Below are 16436 nucleotides of genomic sequence, written 5' to 3'. Positions count from 1 at the left end.
GTGGAGAAAGGAAACTACACGAATATGGGAATCCACAGCAGAAACAAAGGGACTTGTGCCCCAGGCCAGAAAAACTGTATAAAAACGGACTGCCCAGGATGGTATTTGTGAACACAGAGGGATCCGAAACTATAGAGATCAGATCACCGTGTGTGTGTTCAACCAGCACCGAACCCGGGCTCGGTGCTATCTTTTTTTGATTGTAGCTATTGGGGACCGTATTTTCGGTAGCAAAAATAAAAATTGCTTATTAAATATTTTAATTTGTTTATTATCTGTAACAATGTTGTTGGATTATATTTTTTCTCCATAAAATCAGAAGTGACACCAGCAGAAGCAGGACATAAGGACAACTCTACCAGTGTTGGATCTGCCTCACCAAGCAGCACCTCCAGGATGTTCATCTCATGTCCTGTCTCTGAGGACCCCAAGGGCCACTTTCTTCTCATCCATAAAGCCAGAGATTGGTATTTTGAGACCCGGCTCCAGTACATTAATTCCTTAGGATCCAAGTTGCTGCTGTCCCAGACAGCTCCAATTCCTATTCCCTTCTCCATCCCTGCCCGTTTGAGGGGTGTTTGAGGCACAGGGATTGTCCTCAGGTTCCTGTGTCTTTTGATGTCAGTTCTGTCTCCAGGTTAATTGACTGTTGCATTTATAATTATCAAGCAATGCGCTAAAATAAAGTCAGAAATCTGAGTTTTTTAATGCAGTTGCCGTGGTGGGACATGCTGAGTCACGCTCAGCTTTCTGGGTGTGACATCATGAACTTTTACAAAACATAAGGCGAACAGGCTTTCACCGGTCTGTTGTTGGCTTACCTCACCGATCACGGGACGGGGTGACTCAGTGTGTCTCCTCCTCCTGCTCGAGGTCGGGGATTTCCTCCCAGCCAGCCCTGCTCCAGCTCAGACTTCTCTCCCTCATTTCCTCCATCCCTGGGCTCTGCCTCTGGCCGGTTCCTCAGCCCCCTGGAGAAGCTGTGAGGAGCTGTGCTGTATTCCCAGATCCACTCGAGAAGTTTCTCCCTCTGTTTGTTACTGGATCTGAATTTTGGCACTCTCAGCACAAAGCAGTGGCTGTGTGGATATTTTCTTAAAATTCCTGTGGAATTCCATAGAGGGACAGCAAGCCCTGCCCAAAAAATGGCTTGTTGGCCCCAGGTGCTGAGCAACCAGCTCCACAGATGGATGTAGCAAAAGAGCAGTAAAAGGAACAGGGAAAAAAGCTGTTGGAGTTTAAAAATTCAAGTTAGAGAGGAAAGGCTTAAAAAGGAGCAATTAGCATCCCTTCAGTGCTCTGCTTTCTCCTTACACCCACTTCTGCTGGGAAATGTTTAAAAATATTTGGTGAGGTTTTTGTTCTGAGGGCACAATCACCAGAAATACTCCTTCTGTCCAAACTTCTTATGTCTGCAGTAAAGCCCTGGGGGGAAAAAGGTCGGGTGGAGGAGGGGAAATGTCCAATCTTTGCAAACCACAGCAAAGGCTGATGAGGATTTTCCACAGAAAATTTTCCCCCAAACCATTGCTGCAGCCTGAGCTCCCATCAGTGAGGAGGGCAGGGTTTGGCCCCTGCTCCCCCCGCTCTGGCAGGACAGGGTGTGGTGATGGAGGAACCATTCCCAGCTCTCCTGGCTGCTCCAGGTGTGCCCCATCCACACCCTGGATCCCGCTCTCTCCTTCCAGAGGCTTCTGGATTAGTGCAGGATCCTTCCAGAGGTTTCTGGAGAGGTGCAGGACGTCGGGACAGGCGCTGGTGACTCAGCCCGGTCCCATGACCGCTCCCTCCTCCTCCAGCCCAGTGAAAGCTCCTCGGAAGCAGAGCCCTCCTTCCTCATTGGCACATGCAGAGCAGAAAACCGAGCAGGAAGTTTTTTGCTGTCTCATTTTTGAGGCTGAGCTTTCCTGAAGTTTAGCATTTCTCATTGCTGTAGTGGGAAACTGGTGAGGCCAGAAAACTCTGGGACAGGCTTTTCCCTGAGACACAGGAGCAGATAGGAAGAACGGTGGATAGCAGGCACAAGGTACAAGCATGGTAAGGGTTTTATACAGTTCCATAAGGATTTTATGTTCCTGGATGTGAGAAAGAGGTTTTTGCAACCTACACAAATTGCTTGGGGCAAGTGTTGCTTTGAGAATCTGACTTGTAGTTTTTGCCCTGAATTAAAGCATCAATATGTCAACACTTTGAAGGTAAAACGCCCTGTTGTCATCTTCCTCTCTCATGGCTAAGGAGATTTGGAAACATTTCTACTGCAGTGAAACAAGCCATGGTGATGTTTGAACACAGCAGCCTATAAAACACATGGAAAATGAAATTATTTTGTTTCTTGCATAAAGCAGTCTGGGAAGGATCAAGCCTAAAGATGAGCCAAGCTCTTTAGAGCACTAGATAAAATCAGCTATAAATCTGGATTACATTTTGTATCTAGACCTAATAAAAGTTTTCTCTTTCTAAGTTTTGTAATGGCCTCAGGACCTGTGGATTGTGAAGGGAGTGTTGCTCACAAAAGCCCCTCATTTCTGCAGCACGATCAGCATTGCCAACATCAACTGTTCAAGATCATGAGATCACTTTAAAAAAAACCTTTTCTCTCTATTTGCTGCCAGGGTTTTGGGTCTCTGCAGTTCACATTTTAATCTTGCTCAAAACTTTAAAACAGAATAAGACAAAACTGGGGAAAGAAGGATGAACTTCAAGAATAAAAGAGACCTTTGCAGGTCTGAGAGAAAAATGGCAGGTGCTACAATTTGGCTTAGTCCCTAATTTTTTCCAAGAGAACTCAAGGTTTTTATGATGAGAGAGTGGTATAAAGCTCATTAATTTCTCCAGACTTTTATGAAGACAAAGTATAACAGGAGAAATTAGATTAAACTTTATCCTTGGGAAAGAGTCTAATTAATTGTCTTGGTGAAATTATTAATGTTCCTCTCCTCTCTTCTGCAGACACACCGCACATCCCAAGTGGTGGGAACATTTTACACCTCTGAAAATAACCAGCCAACATTTAATGGACTACAACGTTTCTCCACCAGCAGCTCTTGCTTATCTGCCACCTTTGGGGCACGGGCATCGCCAACAATTCCTGAGGACCTGCTGCTGACTCATGTTCTGACGGGGGTTGCTCGGGCAATGCTTGGTAAAATCCAGGTCAGGATGCACAAGTCCAGGCTCCTCCCCCTGTTTTTTTTCAGCATTCCCCAGAGTTCTGCTCAGGACATTTCCCTGCTCAGGATGTGCCCGTGTGAGCAGTGATCTGTACTCGACCCTGTAGCTCCTCCCTGGTTTCTGGCAGTGGAGGGAAGCAGAAACTTTTGATGTCGTCCAAAGGGCTCCCTCTGCCGATTCCCTCCCTGGTTTCCCAACCACCGGGACAGGCCATTTCATTTGAAAAACGTGCTTTATTTCATGAACTGAATAAAATTCTGAGGATGCAGTTAGGAAAGACTGCTGAAATGTGTGACCTGTGCTTTTCCTCATAAGCATGCACAGCCCTCAAGGAGGCACCCAGAGCACCTGGAGCAGCCCCTTCACTGCTCACCTTCCAGAGGGAAACAGAGTGGAGCCCTGAGGTCCCATTTGGCAGATTTTCCTTTTCAGGAGGGTTCCATGTCTGCTGGTTCCCAGCTCAGCCCTGCCTCCCACCTGGGATGGCTCTGGGGCAGCATCCGAGCATCGCCTCTGGCACGGGCACATGCCTTGCTGTACATTGCACCCTAATTGATCCAAACATTTCAAGCAACAGACTTTGATCACTGGAAGCCAGTCCAACAATATTTACACATCTGAAAAATATTTATTTGCTAAAAGAGCTCTGGGGAATGGGAGATGACAACTGTTGCTGGTTCAGGAATTATGTACCCATGTACAGGGCACCTGAGCTGCCTGACCTCATGCCCACTCAGAGAAGTTATTTCAGATGATGAAGGCAAACAAATGCCTGTGGAGCCTGACCTCACAGCACAGTCTTTAATGAAATAAGCTGGACCCATTAACACAAGAAAACAGAAGCAAAATAATTTCGTAATCTGATTTCTTCTGTCCTTCACCCAGGCAAGCAGCTTGAGGTCACAACCCTTGAATGCCAGGTCCTTTGGAAGAGGGATAATGTCCTTCCAGGCAGCAGCTTCCGTTCGTGACATTCTTCTGGCACTGATTTTCTCTCAATAAACATTGGATGCTGTTTCCTTAAGCAAGATGAAACACTTCTGTGGGAATGGCAGTGAGGATGCACTGCATGGCTCCTGGAGCTGCTCCCCAGCCCTCATCCTGCACCCCACAGCTGTGCACACCCCGTGGGGACATCCCTGTGAGCACACACCTCCATCCAGGGACATCCATCCGTGACACTGCAGGGACTGTGCCGTTCCCAGGGGTCCACGTGCAGGGGTGTGCAGCACCCTGGCACAGCCACAGGTACGTGCACACCCCCACACACTGCAGAGAGACGGACCCGTGTTCACACACAGGCATATGGACACAGAGCAAGACACATATGGATGCAGCCACGCGCACACACACACATACACACGTGTACAGACCCACACAGGCACCCACAGATTTATCTGCAGCTTTGTTGGGACATATGGATGGGCATGAGGAGGCAGGTGTGCATTGATAGGAGTGAGCCAAGGATACAGTATGTACATTTATACATGTAACCCATGTAACCCAGGAAGGTGCACTCTTGCACACAAGTGTATGCAAATGTACACACACACACACGGACAGACATGGACAGATACACACACAGGTGCATACACACTCATACACACACAGACACAATCAGACACAATCTCACTCTCACACAGTCACACTCAAGGACACACAGATACACACACATACATACTCATGTGCAGAAAAATAGACGTGCAGACACGCACATGAACTCACACACACTCACATACACTCTCACAACTCACACGTACACACACTCTCACACACATACATGCACATACACACATGCTCTCACATACTCTTGCACACTCACACCCATAATCTCACTCACACTCTCACACACACACTCTCACATACACTCACTCACACACTCTCACACACACACTCTCACACACACTCACACACGCTTGCATATACACACACACTCACACACACACTCTCACATACACTCACTCACACGCTCTCACACACACACTCTCACACATTCTCACACACACACTCTCACACACACTCACACACGCTTGCATGCACACACACACACTCACACACTCTCACTCTCACACACGCTTGCATGCACACACACACACACTCTCACACACACACACACACACACTCACACACTCACACTCCCACTCACTCACCCCTCCTCTCTGCAGTCCCGCATTCCCCCGCGCGGGGGCGCCCTTCGCTCGCTGCAGCCCCGCCCCTCGGCCCCGCCCCTCGGCCCCGCCCCTCGGCCCCGCCCCCCGACCACGCCCTCGGCCCCGGCCCCGCCCGGCCCCGCCCCGCCCGCCCGGCGGGCCCGGCGCGGGCGCTGCGTGCGGGCGGTGCGGGCGGTGCGCCCCGCTCCGCTCCCGCTCTCGGCTCCGCGCTCCCCGCTCCGCTCCGCCGGGGCCCCCGGGGCTGCCGAGGCCGCGCCGCGCCCGGGACATGCGGCCGCCCCCGCCGGCGAGGAGGCGATGAGGCTCCGCAGCGGCACGGCGCTCACGCTGCTGCTCGGCTGCCTGTGCGCGCTGCTCTCGCTCTCCTGGTACGGCGCCTTCGGCGGGCACAAAGGTAAGGGGGGCTCGGTGCCTCCGCGGGGGCCGGGCCGCCGCCCCGCCGGCGGGGGAGTGGGTGCGGGGACTCGGCGGGTCGAGCCCGGCTGGAGCCCGGGGGTGCGTTGGGATGCAGACCCGGTGAGCATCCTGCGCGACCTGGGGGATCCTGCTGGAGCCCCGGGGGTGCGGGCTCGGCGGGGTTCTGTGCGCCCCTGGCCCCGCGGTACCTGTGGAACCCCTGGGGCGGCTGCCCGTGCCCGGCTGGGCGGGAGGAATCCCGGCCGGGGGGCTCCGCTCGACCCCCAGTGCCTGCGGCCGGGGGTGCCCACGGAGGGTCCGGGGGGTGCGGGTGATGCACGGGCTGTGCTCCGGGTCGGGGTGCGCTTGGCCTGGCTGTGCTGATGTGCTTCTTTGCACCCCCGTGTTTATGGCCAAAACCTTCATGGGCGATGGGAGCCAGGTGACTTAAATCTGCGTGAAAGTCTGGCAGTGCCAGCAACTGGGGGATCTCTCGAGTGCTGGGGGTTCTTTGGGCAAACTGGTGATGGGGGAACTCTCAAGTGCTGGGGGTTCTTTGGGGAAACTGGTGAGGGGAGATCTGAGCATCTCTGCCTTCCCTGCGTGCGTCTCTCGTGGCTCGATGCTGAGTGCAGTAACTTCAGTGGATGTGGGACAGGTGTGAGGGCTGTGGTTTCAGCACACAGATCTTGGTGCTGGCTTTGCACTGAGCAGAGCAGAGGTGCAGGGCCCTGTCCTGCCGAGGCTGCGGTGGAGTCCTGTGCAGGTGTTGCAGAGATGCTTGCTGCTGGTTTTTCCTGACAACACAATGGTTGTTTTTCTCCACCCAGTCTCTCACTCAAGCTGTGCACGGGACTTATTCTGACCTGGAGGACAATTCTGACAGTTCTGAATTGTGTCTCTGTATGGTGTATGAGTGTGTAGCCTCCTACACCTGTGGTAATTGCTCAGCTCTTCCAGTTCCTGCACTTTTAGAGGTCATTAAAGGTGTGTGGTCTGACCAACCAGGCCTTGACTCTCTCCTCCCCCTTGCTAAATAACCATCTCTCCCTGCTACAGGTGAGAAGCAGCTTTTGCTGAGCATAAGCTGTGACTTGATGGATTTGCAATCCTGTGGCACACCATGCACCATCACAAGGTACAGCTTGCACATAGTGCGAGGCCAGCGTCAGGGCTGGGGCAGCTCTGGAGGAAGGATTTTTGGCTCTGATGGGCAGGATGATGTGAACCCATCCAGCTCCTTCCCTGGCAGCAGGTCAGGAGTACCTGGGATGTGCCATTTTGTCCTGGCAGCTGCAGGTGTCTGATGGGTGTCTGCTTGGGCTCCTCTGGAGGCTCTCCTGTTGTGCTGCTGAGGTGGTTTAAATCCCACAGAGCTGCCTCCTGCAGAGGTTTGTTTGATGGGCGTTTGCAATTGCAGAGTGCTGCCTCAGTACCAGTGGATTGGTTTGCTTCTGCTGGTGATATTTTTAACTGGCCAAAATGTTTGCATACCCAGGTGTTGCTGTTGCTTTCAGACAGAAGTGCTAGATCACAATAGTTGTGCAGGGGCAGAGCAATGCTCTGAGATCTGCCCTGTGGTTACCCCTGAGCGGTGGCTTTGCTTGCAGCTTCCTCATAAATAAAGCAAAAGCAGCGTGCAGTGCTGTGTGGGCTCCGAGCAGCCCCTCCTGCTTTCAGAAGCAGGGTGGCCAACCCCACTAGGCAGTCTGTGCTGTCTGGGCTGTGTTGTCCTTTGACACACTTATTTTTCAGCAAGCAGCTTTTCCCTGTGGCTCATGCAAGTGCCAGAATAACAAACCTGGGTACCACTGCCCCTGTCCTCGGCAGGACCCTCTCTGGATTCACGTTTTCCTCCTGCAGCAACAGATTGTCAGCTGGTGATGGCTACAGCAGGTCACAGCCAACACGGGCTGGCTGTGTCAGCACAGCAGGTTTCCAGCTATTGTGGTCATTTACGTATCAGGCCGTTATTCAGAACAGAGATGGAGACCTTGAGAGGTCGTTCAGTCCATCTCCTGCCCTCCGCAGGATCGCTGATAACCAACCCCTTCCTGACAGATGTTTGTCCTATTGGTTCTTAAAAACCTCCAGTGACAGGGACTCCTAAGCTCCCCAGACAATCTGTTTGACATTTAGCAGCCCTCTTAGGTTCTTCTTATGATTCGTTCAGAAATGTCTTTTTCTTCAGTTTAGTTTCAGGATTGCTCTTCTTTTTTTCTATTTATTTGGAACAGGCAGAGAAGTTCCTTCTGTCCTTTGCAGTGGGACAGTAAATATTTGGAAGTTGCTACTGTTTCCTTACTAATACAGATTAAACCACGCTGGTTCCTTTGATCACTCTTTTTTTAGGTCATGTATTCTTGGTCTGCAGTTTCTCTTGTTATTCTCTTCTGGACCATCATCCTTGGTGGGGAGTGATGCTTAACCTGGCATAAGGGGCTGAAGTTGCTGCCCCTGTATTTCTGCTCAGAAGACTAAGGGTTACTTCATATCTTTTACAAACAATGATCCTGTTTATACATCTCACTGTGTGTGTTTTTCACTTTTGCCATAGGCGACTCATGTTTTTTTATCCCATCAACCCTTCAACTATTCTCCAGATGTTGTCCTGCTTTTCATTCCTTATCTTGTGTTTGCCTGGTTAATTATTCTTACCAAATTGCATTACCTCATGCTTGTTCTTGTTGAACTGCATCCTTTTTTTTTTTTTTTTTTTTTTTCCCCCCCAGACTGTTTCTTCTAAATTATTGGGATTGTTTTGAATTCTGGTCTTGTCCTGCCTGCTTGCAGACCCTCTCAGCTTGGTGTAGCCTTCCAGGGCAATCAGCCTGTTTTCTGTCATCGACCAAGCTGTGGGTGAAAACACCAACTGATGCTGGATCTGGGGTGGGTTCCCCTGGAAGGTGCTTCAGCAGAGCCCCTCAGTCTGTGCTCAAAGAGCAGTGCCCCATCCCAGCAGTGCTGGTCCTGCCTTCGGGCAGCTCAGGCCAGTCCCCTCATCCCTGGTACCTTATGGGGATGTCCCATCAGACACTACCAGAGGCCTCTGAAGTCTTTGTTTCTTCTCCCCTTCCTGCAAGTCCTGACACCCTGTCACAGAGTGAAATATGAGAGATTTGATGTGGTTTGTTCTTGATGAACAGAGGTTATCTCTTGCTCAAGTTATCCTTGTCTTCTAAGCACTTCAACTGGAGTTAGGCTTCTATTTTTCAAAGATAGGCTTTGTTTTTGCCAGTCCTCTGTAACATCAGTCATCCCCTGTGGATGATTGGAGACAATTCCCGGTGCTCCTGATGTTGTTTAGTTCTGGGGAAGTCTGGCAAGGTGTCCATATTGCCTCCAGTGGGGAATAATATGATATTAAAATGTAAGGCATTGCAGAGTCTGCTTGTCTTCCCACTCTGTTGTTGGGAGGACAAAACAATTAATTGAAAGAAAATAAACCAAAACAAACCATCTCTGGAGCTGCTTTTCCGAGACCAGCTCAGGGCTTGTTTACCTGCTAATGGTGCTCTGGTTATTAGTAAAGTTTTGACCTCATGGTCTGCGAAAACAGATGCTGCGTCTTTCCAATTATAAATGGGGTTTGAAATAGTCTGCTGGAGTGGGAAGAGAAGGGCAGCCTCAAATAGCACAGCCACTCACCCAGCAGCCGGTGTCCAGCACCACGGGCGGCTCGGAGGAGGGCCACGTGCTGTGCGTCACGGTGGTGGGTGGCTTGGCCAAAGTCTGACATTCTCTCTTTGCTGGTTTTAGATTTAAATATGGTTTCGCTTCCCAAAACCATGAGGTGCCGTGCAAAAAGCTCTTTTGTCACCTGGTGTCAGGTGTTGGGTGTGTAGGGGTTAATTGTGGACGATCAGGCCTTGGGGAAGGTGCTGGCAGGTTTGGGGTTAATGTGCCCAGTTTGGGGGCACCAGGGGACTCAGGACTGACTGAGGGATCACTAAAACCTAGAAGGTTTCATGACTTTAGGTGAGTCAAAATACAGATGGGATGAAGGCAAACAATTTAACCTACCAATTAAATTGCTGTGTTTTTTTCATTTCCTGTGGTGAAAACTGTTCAGTTCTCATCCATAATGTTTGTTCTTGTCTTGACTGACTGACCAGCCGTGTGCTGTTTATGCAGCCCTTCTCTTTGTCCTTTGCAGTTTTTGCCAGAGCCATAAATGCTGCAGGATTTTTGGGGTTTAAGTGTTGATTTTTAATTGAACAGGAAATTTTAAGTCTCGTGTTGAACCTTTCAGGAGACTCCTAACATGCTGCCCATTGGAAATGCTACGTGTAGGGGTTGGCATGGTATGACTGTGTAGCTCAGGGCAGGATCTGTACCCATGTTGCCTGTGCAGGCTTTCCCTGGCAAGTTTTTTATCTGTCAGCTTTTAATGATTTCTAGTTACCCACTGCCAGCCAGTGCCTGGCTTCCATTGTAAAACCCCACTGCAGTCAACTCTGTACCTGTAGATTTGCCTGCAAGGTGGGGTTGCTGTTTGCGTGGGGGCTTGTTGTGACTGAGTGTTTTTGGATGCTCCCCTGGTGGGAGCTGTTCTTGCTGTGGCTGTTGTGGAAGCGCATCAGCACAGCTGTGCACAGCTCCTTGGAGGACTCACCAGGTGCAGCCTGGCTGGTGTCTGTGCAGGTCTGAGCACAGGGCTGCTCCCTTGGTTTGTGAGCGTGGGGAGGAGCAGGATGCTGGGTTTGGTGGCTGTGGGGCACTGGCTGCAGCCTGGATGTTTCTCTGGGGCAGCAGGGAGGGCTCAGGCACCGTCTCTGTAAGGAAATATCACTCATGCAGTGCTGCCATGGCAGGATGCTCTGCTCACTGGGGGTGTCCTTTGTCCCTGAGGGATGTTGCTCTGAGTGTCTTTACAGAGTCTTCCTCTGTAGTGCAGAAAAGCCACAAACACTAATCCACTCTGGAAGCAGCAGAGTCAAAGCTTGATAGTGTTAAATATGAGCCGTGCCCTGTGGCATGGGGGTTCCTGCTGCTTTTTCATTTCTGTTGGCTGCACCAGCTTGACTTCAGGGTTTTGTAGTTTCTTTGAGGTCTTGGGCACTGCCTGCAGCGAAATGGATAGGAGTGAAAGCTGTGGTTTTTGCTGGGATCACTTCACAGCAGCCCTTGTGAGTGTTTCCCAGGAGGCGAGATGCCAGCAGGAGACCCAGCGAGTGCTTTTGGGATTGGGAGGTGCAGCAAGGACCTGGCTGGGGAACCTTGGAGTTTGGAATCTGTAATTAAAATGCATGGTGAATAAAAAGACATGCAGGAGCATTTCTGAGAGACTTTTCATGGCCTGGGTGGTGCTCAGCAGATATTGTGTGAAATGGAATGCAGCAGCATTTGCAAATTATCACACCTGTGACTTGAACAAATTCATCCCAAGAGCGAGGGGCACTCTGCAATCTGTTGATACACATTTATCTAAAGAACTAATTCGTTGTCTGGAGTCACCTGTATATCTGTTTTATTTATTTGTAGTTTTTTAAAGGCCTTTTAATGGGGTTCTTGACCTGTATTGTGTGTGCAGTTGCTGTGTCCCATTTCTGCTCCCACAGTAAGAGCCGTGGTTGTGTGATGGAGGTGAAGTTACAAGGGCTCTCTCCTGTGTTCTTCAGCATAGATTTTGAGTTGTGTCTTTGATGTGCTGTGTCCCTCCCAGTCTTGGAAAAGTTGATTGGCTGGTCCCATCTGCTCTCTGGGGACGGTGACATCTCTTTTCCCAGGGGTTTGGAGGACGCTGCAGAGTCTGTGTCAGTGCGTGGGAGAGGAGCAGTCAGAGGAGGTTAACACACCCCCACCTCCCCAATTATATCAAGTACTGCTCTTGGTTTACTTCTGTTGCAGGACAAAACTAATTTGTGACTCCCTTTGATTCATCTGAAACAAATCATTGATTTGTACTTATATCCTGAATGTTCATTGATTATTCACTTAGTGTTTAATGTAAAACACATCTGTAGCTGGCTAGTTTAAGTGAAGCTGCCAGTCATCTCTAGAAAGCCTTGAAGCCACTAAGTGCTGGAGAAATTGCTTTAGCAATAGATGGACAAGGCTGCTGCAGGTAGGCTTGGATTATCCATGGTTCTCCCTGTTCACAAAACCCAAACCAGTCACCAAAGGACCAATTTTTCTGTTTGTGGTGTAAAGAAACACAAATATCCATACTGAGGTGCCTGGTTCAGCACAGGTGTCCACAGCCACCAGGACTTTGAAGGAAACCCTTGAGGCTGAGCCACCTGCCTAAAAATACTTGGAGATGATGTTTAATGTTCCAGGTGAAGAATTTCCATATCATTATTGTGCAATTTTTGATGTTAAAGTTTTATTTTTCATGAGACAGAGATCAAGAGGTTGGGATATTGGGTGGGTGAAGAGGGCTGCTGTGGTGGCAGAACTCACTGGGCAAATTAAAGGATTGTGGAAAGTATTAAAATAATTAAAGAGCTTCAGCAGGGGTGGGAAGGTTAGCATTGTTAGGAGGAGAGGCTTTTCAGGGAGGGCTGATCAAGTATCTGCTTAGCAGCTTCCTGATACAGGCAGAGGATTGTTGTCTTTGATGGAGGGAAAAAGAATTTCTGCCTTTTGCATTTGAATTGCAGCATAGTGGGCTTTATATTCAGCTTTGCACTTCTTGGGTTTATTTTCGAACTTACATCAGGCTTCCCTTGCAAAGCAGGAAAGTCTGGGAGTGGCAGATTCCTGTATTAAATAATCTCTTTTTGCATTAATTGTGTCACTGGCCAATTCTCCTTCTGTTTTTGTCCCGGTGTCAAGTCACATTTGAGTCTCCAGGATCATGCATTAGCATGGATGCATCTCTGATGCACAGAGATGGCTCTGTAACTCTGCCTTCTCTTCTGCCTTGCCAGTATTTAAATATTCCATCCCTCCTGTGCTACATACCAGGATAAATGCTTACCTAAAGGTTAATCTGTATTTTGAAGTGACTAGACACGCACATGAAAATGTCTTGTGCAAAATATTTTAATTTCTGCTTATATTAAAGTGGACAGCAGTAGCGTTAAAATGTAAATCATTAGGCTTTAAAGAAGCTTCTGGGCAAAAATTAATCTCCACCTGTCTTTTATGCTCATGATGAGTTTTGTTGCGTTGCAGCATCCGTTTGCTTGTGGCTATAATTGTCACTCTGGTGGTTTAGGGGTTGTTGGTAGTGGGGTGGATGCTGAACTGTGGGAAGAGCAAGGTATTGGCTCATGTCAGTGCTGCTGCCTGGTCCATACCTATTCATCAATGAAATTTTAGACCATCCTGATCACATTTTCAAGCCTGCCTTGCAGCACTTAGCTTTTTCTTCTCTCCCTGCAATGCCAAGAGCTTTCTGGAAGGTTCAACCTGGGGATCCTTTTTTGTCACTCACTGCTTGTACTTACTTGGCAGTAAGTCGTCTGTATTGTCAGTGTTCTGAGGAATGTCATGGCTTAGGGAGGAGGCCTGTGGTACCAAAAGGTTTTATAGCCTTTAGAAGCTCTTGTAAAAAATCAAGGAAATGCTTCCAGTCCTGAGAAATTGGCTCCTTAAAGATCTGTGTATATATATTTTGTATAGTGAAAACATGTAGTAGCTTAGTTAGTGTAGTAGTGAGGCCAGCTCTCCCAGTACTAAGAACTTCACACAGAAGCTAAAGAAGATTTCTGATGGAGAACTAAATTTCTTTATTCCTCCCCAAAAGACAGTCAGGGGAGCAGAGCTGCTGTGCAGTGTCCCCAAGGTGTGTCCCCACATGAACAAGAGCAGAGTTTGTGTCCTTTGCTGGGTGAATGGATGGATCTGGTGGTGGTTGAGCTCTGTCAGACTCAACCACAAACAAGGACCTGTCAGATGAATTATTCAGTTAATGCTGGCAGAAGTGTTGGGGTGGTCTCCCCTCCCTCCGCTCTGTGCCCAGACTGTGATCTTTTATTTGATCTCACCTTTCATGTTTTAACTATTCCTTTTTCGTGCCATCTCTCATTATGCTCTCTAGAGCTGGCTTTGATGTCTTTTCTCTTTGTCTTCTATTTCCATCAGTTTCCTTCCTTTCCTCTTCTTTTGATGCTGTAGAGAAGGACCACAGTGGAGATCTTCCCAATCTTAATCTTGACCAGTTCAAGTTATCCACTTTTTGAAGAACTTTTCCAGATACTTACCTAGTAGCGTGGCTTCGTTAACACCAAGCAATAATTTTGGGTAAAAACTGGTTTAGGCTGGCTGGGGAGGAGATGGTGCTGGTCCTTGCACCGAGGTTCAGGGGTTGTTCTGAGTCCATCTGGGTCCCTGGTCAGGCCAGGCAGAGCCCCCAGGACAAACCATCCTGATCCCAGAGTGAATTTGTGCCATGGAGATGTTTCCACAGGGAACGTGGGATGGCTGGTGCTGATGGGCAGCAGGAGCTCATCCTGCACTTCACATATACAGCTTCAGCTAAATTAAAGGAAAAACAAAAATTGTGTTTAAAAGGAGATTAATTTGCTAACTTTGAGGAGCAAGACGTATTTAGGAAAAAAACTGGGAATGCAAATTCTGGCTGAGCACAGGCTTTGTCATTTGATGGCTGAAATTCTCTACTTTGTTGTGCCAGTGAATCCACATGAAACATGTATTTTCCCTGAGCTAAAGAGCTGACCTGGGTGGGGGAGGTAAGTGCTCAGAGTGGTGGATGAGCATAATTAGGACATGGATTGTGGGTTGGCTCTGTATAGATCAGTTTGTGTTTCGTTAATGTCTGGTTCCACCCTGTCTGTCTGTTTTATTGGATTAATTTATTACTTTCTGAAAGTGCTTCTCCAGTGAGCTAAAATATCTATTTACTGGAAGTATTTGGTTACCATGAAAATGTGTATTTGGCATGTGTTTGGCAAATATTAAGTACTTTCTTCTGTTTCTTTTGCAATTTAATCTTCTATTTGTCTTGGGTATTGATTGCTGAAGGTCTTGGTAATTATTTGCTGATCTTGAAAACAATGATTTTAGAGGCCGAATTACTTTTGTGATATTAATCATTACCTTGGTGTGCTTGCTTTAAAGGATGGGGTCCCTCTAGCAGCTCCAGGGTGGACATGGATTGTCTGAAACAATGCTGCCATCTTAAAATAGCAAAATCGTTACTGGTGTTTGGTTCCCAAAATGAAGCAGATACTTGGAGAGATGCAAACCTGGCAGTTGCAGTCAGCCTATGAATTCAGTGTTCCTCTTAATGGGAGGAGTGGCTGGATTCTGAAGTCAAATAGAAATATGGTTGTGCTCAGTTTCCAAATTAATTCCAGGGTGTGTTGGTGGCAGCTCTGGCGCGGGGCTGGTGGGGCGAGGGGCGGCCCCGCTCTGCTGGCAGTGGAGCTCTGCCAGGGGGAGAGAAGCCACACTCCCAAGGGTCTCACACTTGCAAGTGAATGTGGTGCCATACAGAGGCACATCTTGCTTTGGGGGAAGGTGAGAAATTGAAAAGTCTCTGCTGGGAGCTGAGTAATTGGCACCTGCTATTATTGTGTCCCTCCTCCCCCTTTTAATAACTTGTTTATAGAGATACCTCTCCTACAGATCTCATTACACAGCCATAAAGCACGATTCTTTAAAAAATACATGCATTCCTATTCATGTGGGGTCTGAATACCTACCTCCTTCACGTTCCTTAAGGAGAAGGGATGTTTTTTGTGGTATCCAGGCATCTTTCCTCGCTGCTGGTCAGAGCCACAGCTGCCCACGAGGAGACGAGCTGCGTCCTTGCCATACCTGGATGGAGATGTAATTCTTCCATTAATACAAAACCTGGCAGGCAGTTAGAGTGACTGGGAGAGGAATTTTGTCTTGTTATTTTAGGCCTTGAAGCAAGGAGCTGTGTTGGCTGTTGGAGTGGCACTGGCCTGATCTGCACCGGAGCTTGCACAGTGGCATGCACTGCTGGGGAGCACGAGAGGCGACGTTTGGCACTCGCCCCTGGGATCTCTAGGGCAGTCAATCCCACTGCCTGCTCGTGCAGCAAGTGATATGTTTAATTGGTTTTAACAGTTTCATCCTTGTTCTCCTATTAGTGGATCATGGTGCAAAAGGAAGCTGGGAGTGTTTTTGGATACTGTCCTGGCTAGTTTGATGAGTAAGTCTTGCTGAGCTTCACCTCTCTGCAGGTGCAGTGATGCATCTCCTGCAGGGGATACAGTGGGTACAGCATCTCCTCCTCCCAAACGTGTGTGGGGAAGGAGGAGGAGGAGAGGGCAAAATCATGTCCATGACAATTATTTTCTGATTCTTTTTCATCACCTTATAGAACAGGAATGATAAAGGGAGCCTTAGAAAAGAGGGCATTCCTGCAAGCCCTGGCAGGGATGTAATCTCTTTTCTTCATACCAAGGTATAAAGATAATTCCAATCGGGATTGAAGCAGTGGATGGCAAATAATTCTTGAGCAATCCGCTTATGGTGTTCCAGGATGCGAATGAAAACCACTAATGGGATAAAGAAGGATCTAGATAATTATCTTGACTGCATTTAATCTCATCCTTTCAGGAGAATACTTGTGTGGACACCAGTTTTGTGTGTATCAAATGCTAAAGCTGACTAGACATTTTCAGAAGCTGGTTGATTCCAACACAGCCATCCTCTCTTGGTGATCATCTATCTTTTATCTACCTGGTTGGTCATAATAAATCTGATTTCTGATCTCTACTGCCCTGTTTCCTTTTTTCCCCCTCCCTGCAGCAG

At 48.5% G+C, this 16436-nt stretch overlaps 1 protein-coding gene across 2 annotated transcripts in view; it reads left to right on the top strand.

The window, feature by feature from the left end:
- The first annotated feature begins 5598 nt into the window (after positions 1-5598).
- The window catches only part of MGAT4B (alpha-1,3-mannosyl-glycoprotein 4-beta-N-acetylglucosaminyltransferase B), a 50441-nt gene continuing 39603 nt past the window's right edge, over positions 5599-16436 (top strand). Inside the window, exon 1 of one of the 2 annotated variants that reach the window (XM_033073155.2) lies at positions 5599-5736. In XM_033073155.2, the coding sequence (XP_032929046.1) occupies positions 5640-5736 (97 nt within the window). In that variant the 5' untranslated portion in view covers positions 5599-5639. The remainder of the gene's footprint in view (positions 5737-16436) is intronic. The other variant, XM_033073153.2, reaches the window with a different exon arrangement.

The sequence above is a fragment of the Catharus ustulatus genome, chromosome 15 (assembly GCF_009819885.2).
Source record: "Catharus ustulatus isolate bCatUst1 chromosome 15, bCatUst1.pri.v2, whole genome shotgun sequence".
Classification (NCBI taxonomy): domain Eukaryota; kingdom Metazoa; phylum Chordata; class Aves; order Passeriformes; family Turdidae; genus Catharus; species Catharus ustulatus.
This window is presented reverse-complemented; position numbering and strand designations above follow the sequence as displayed.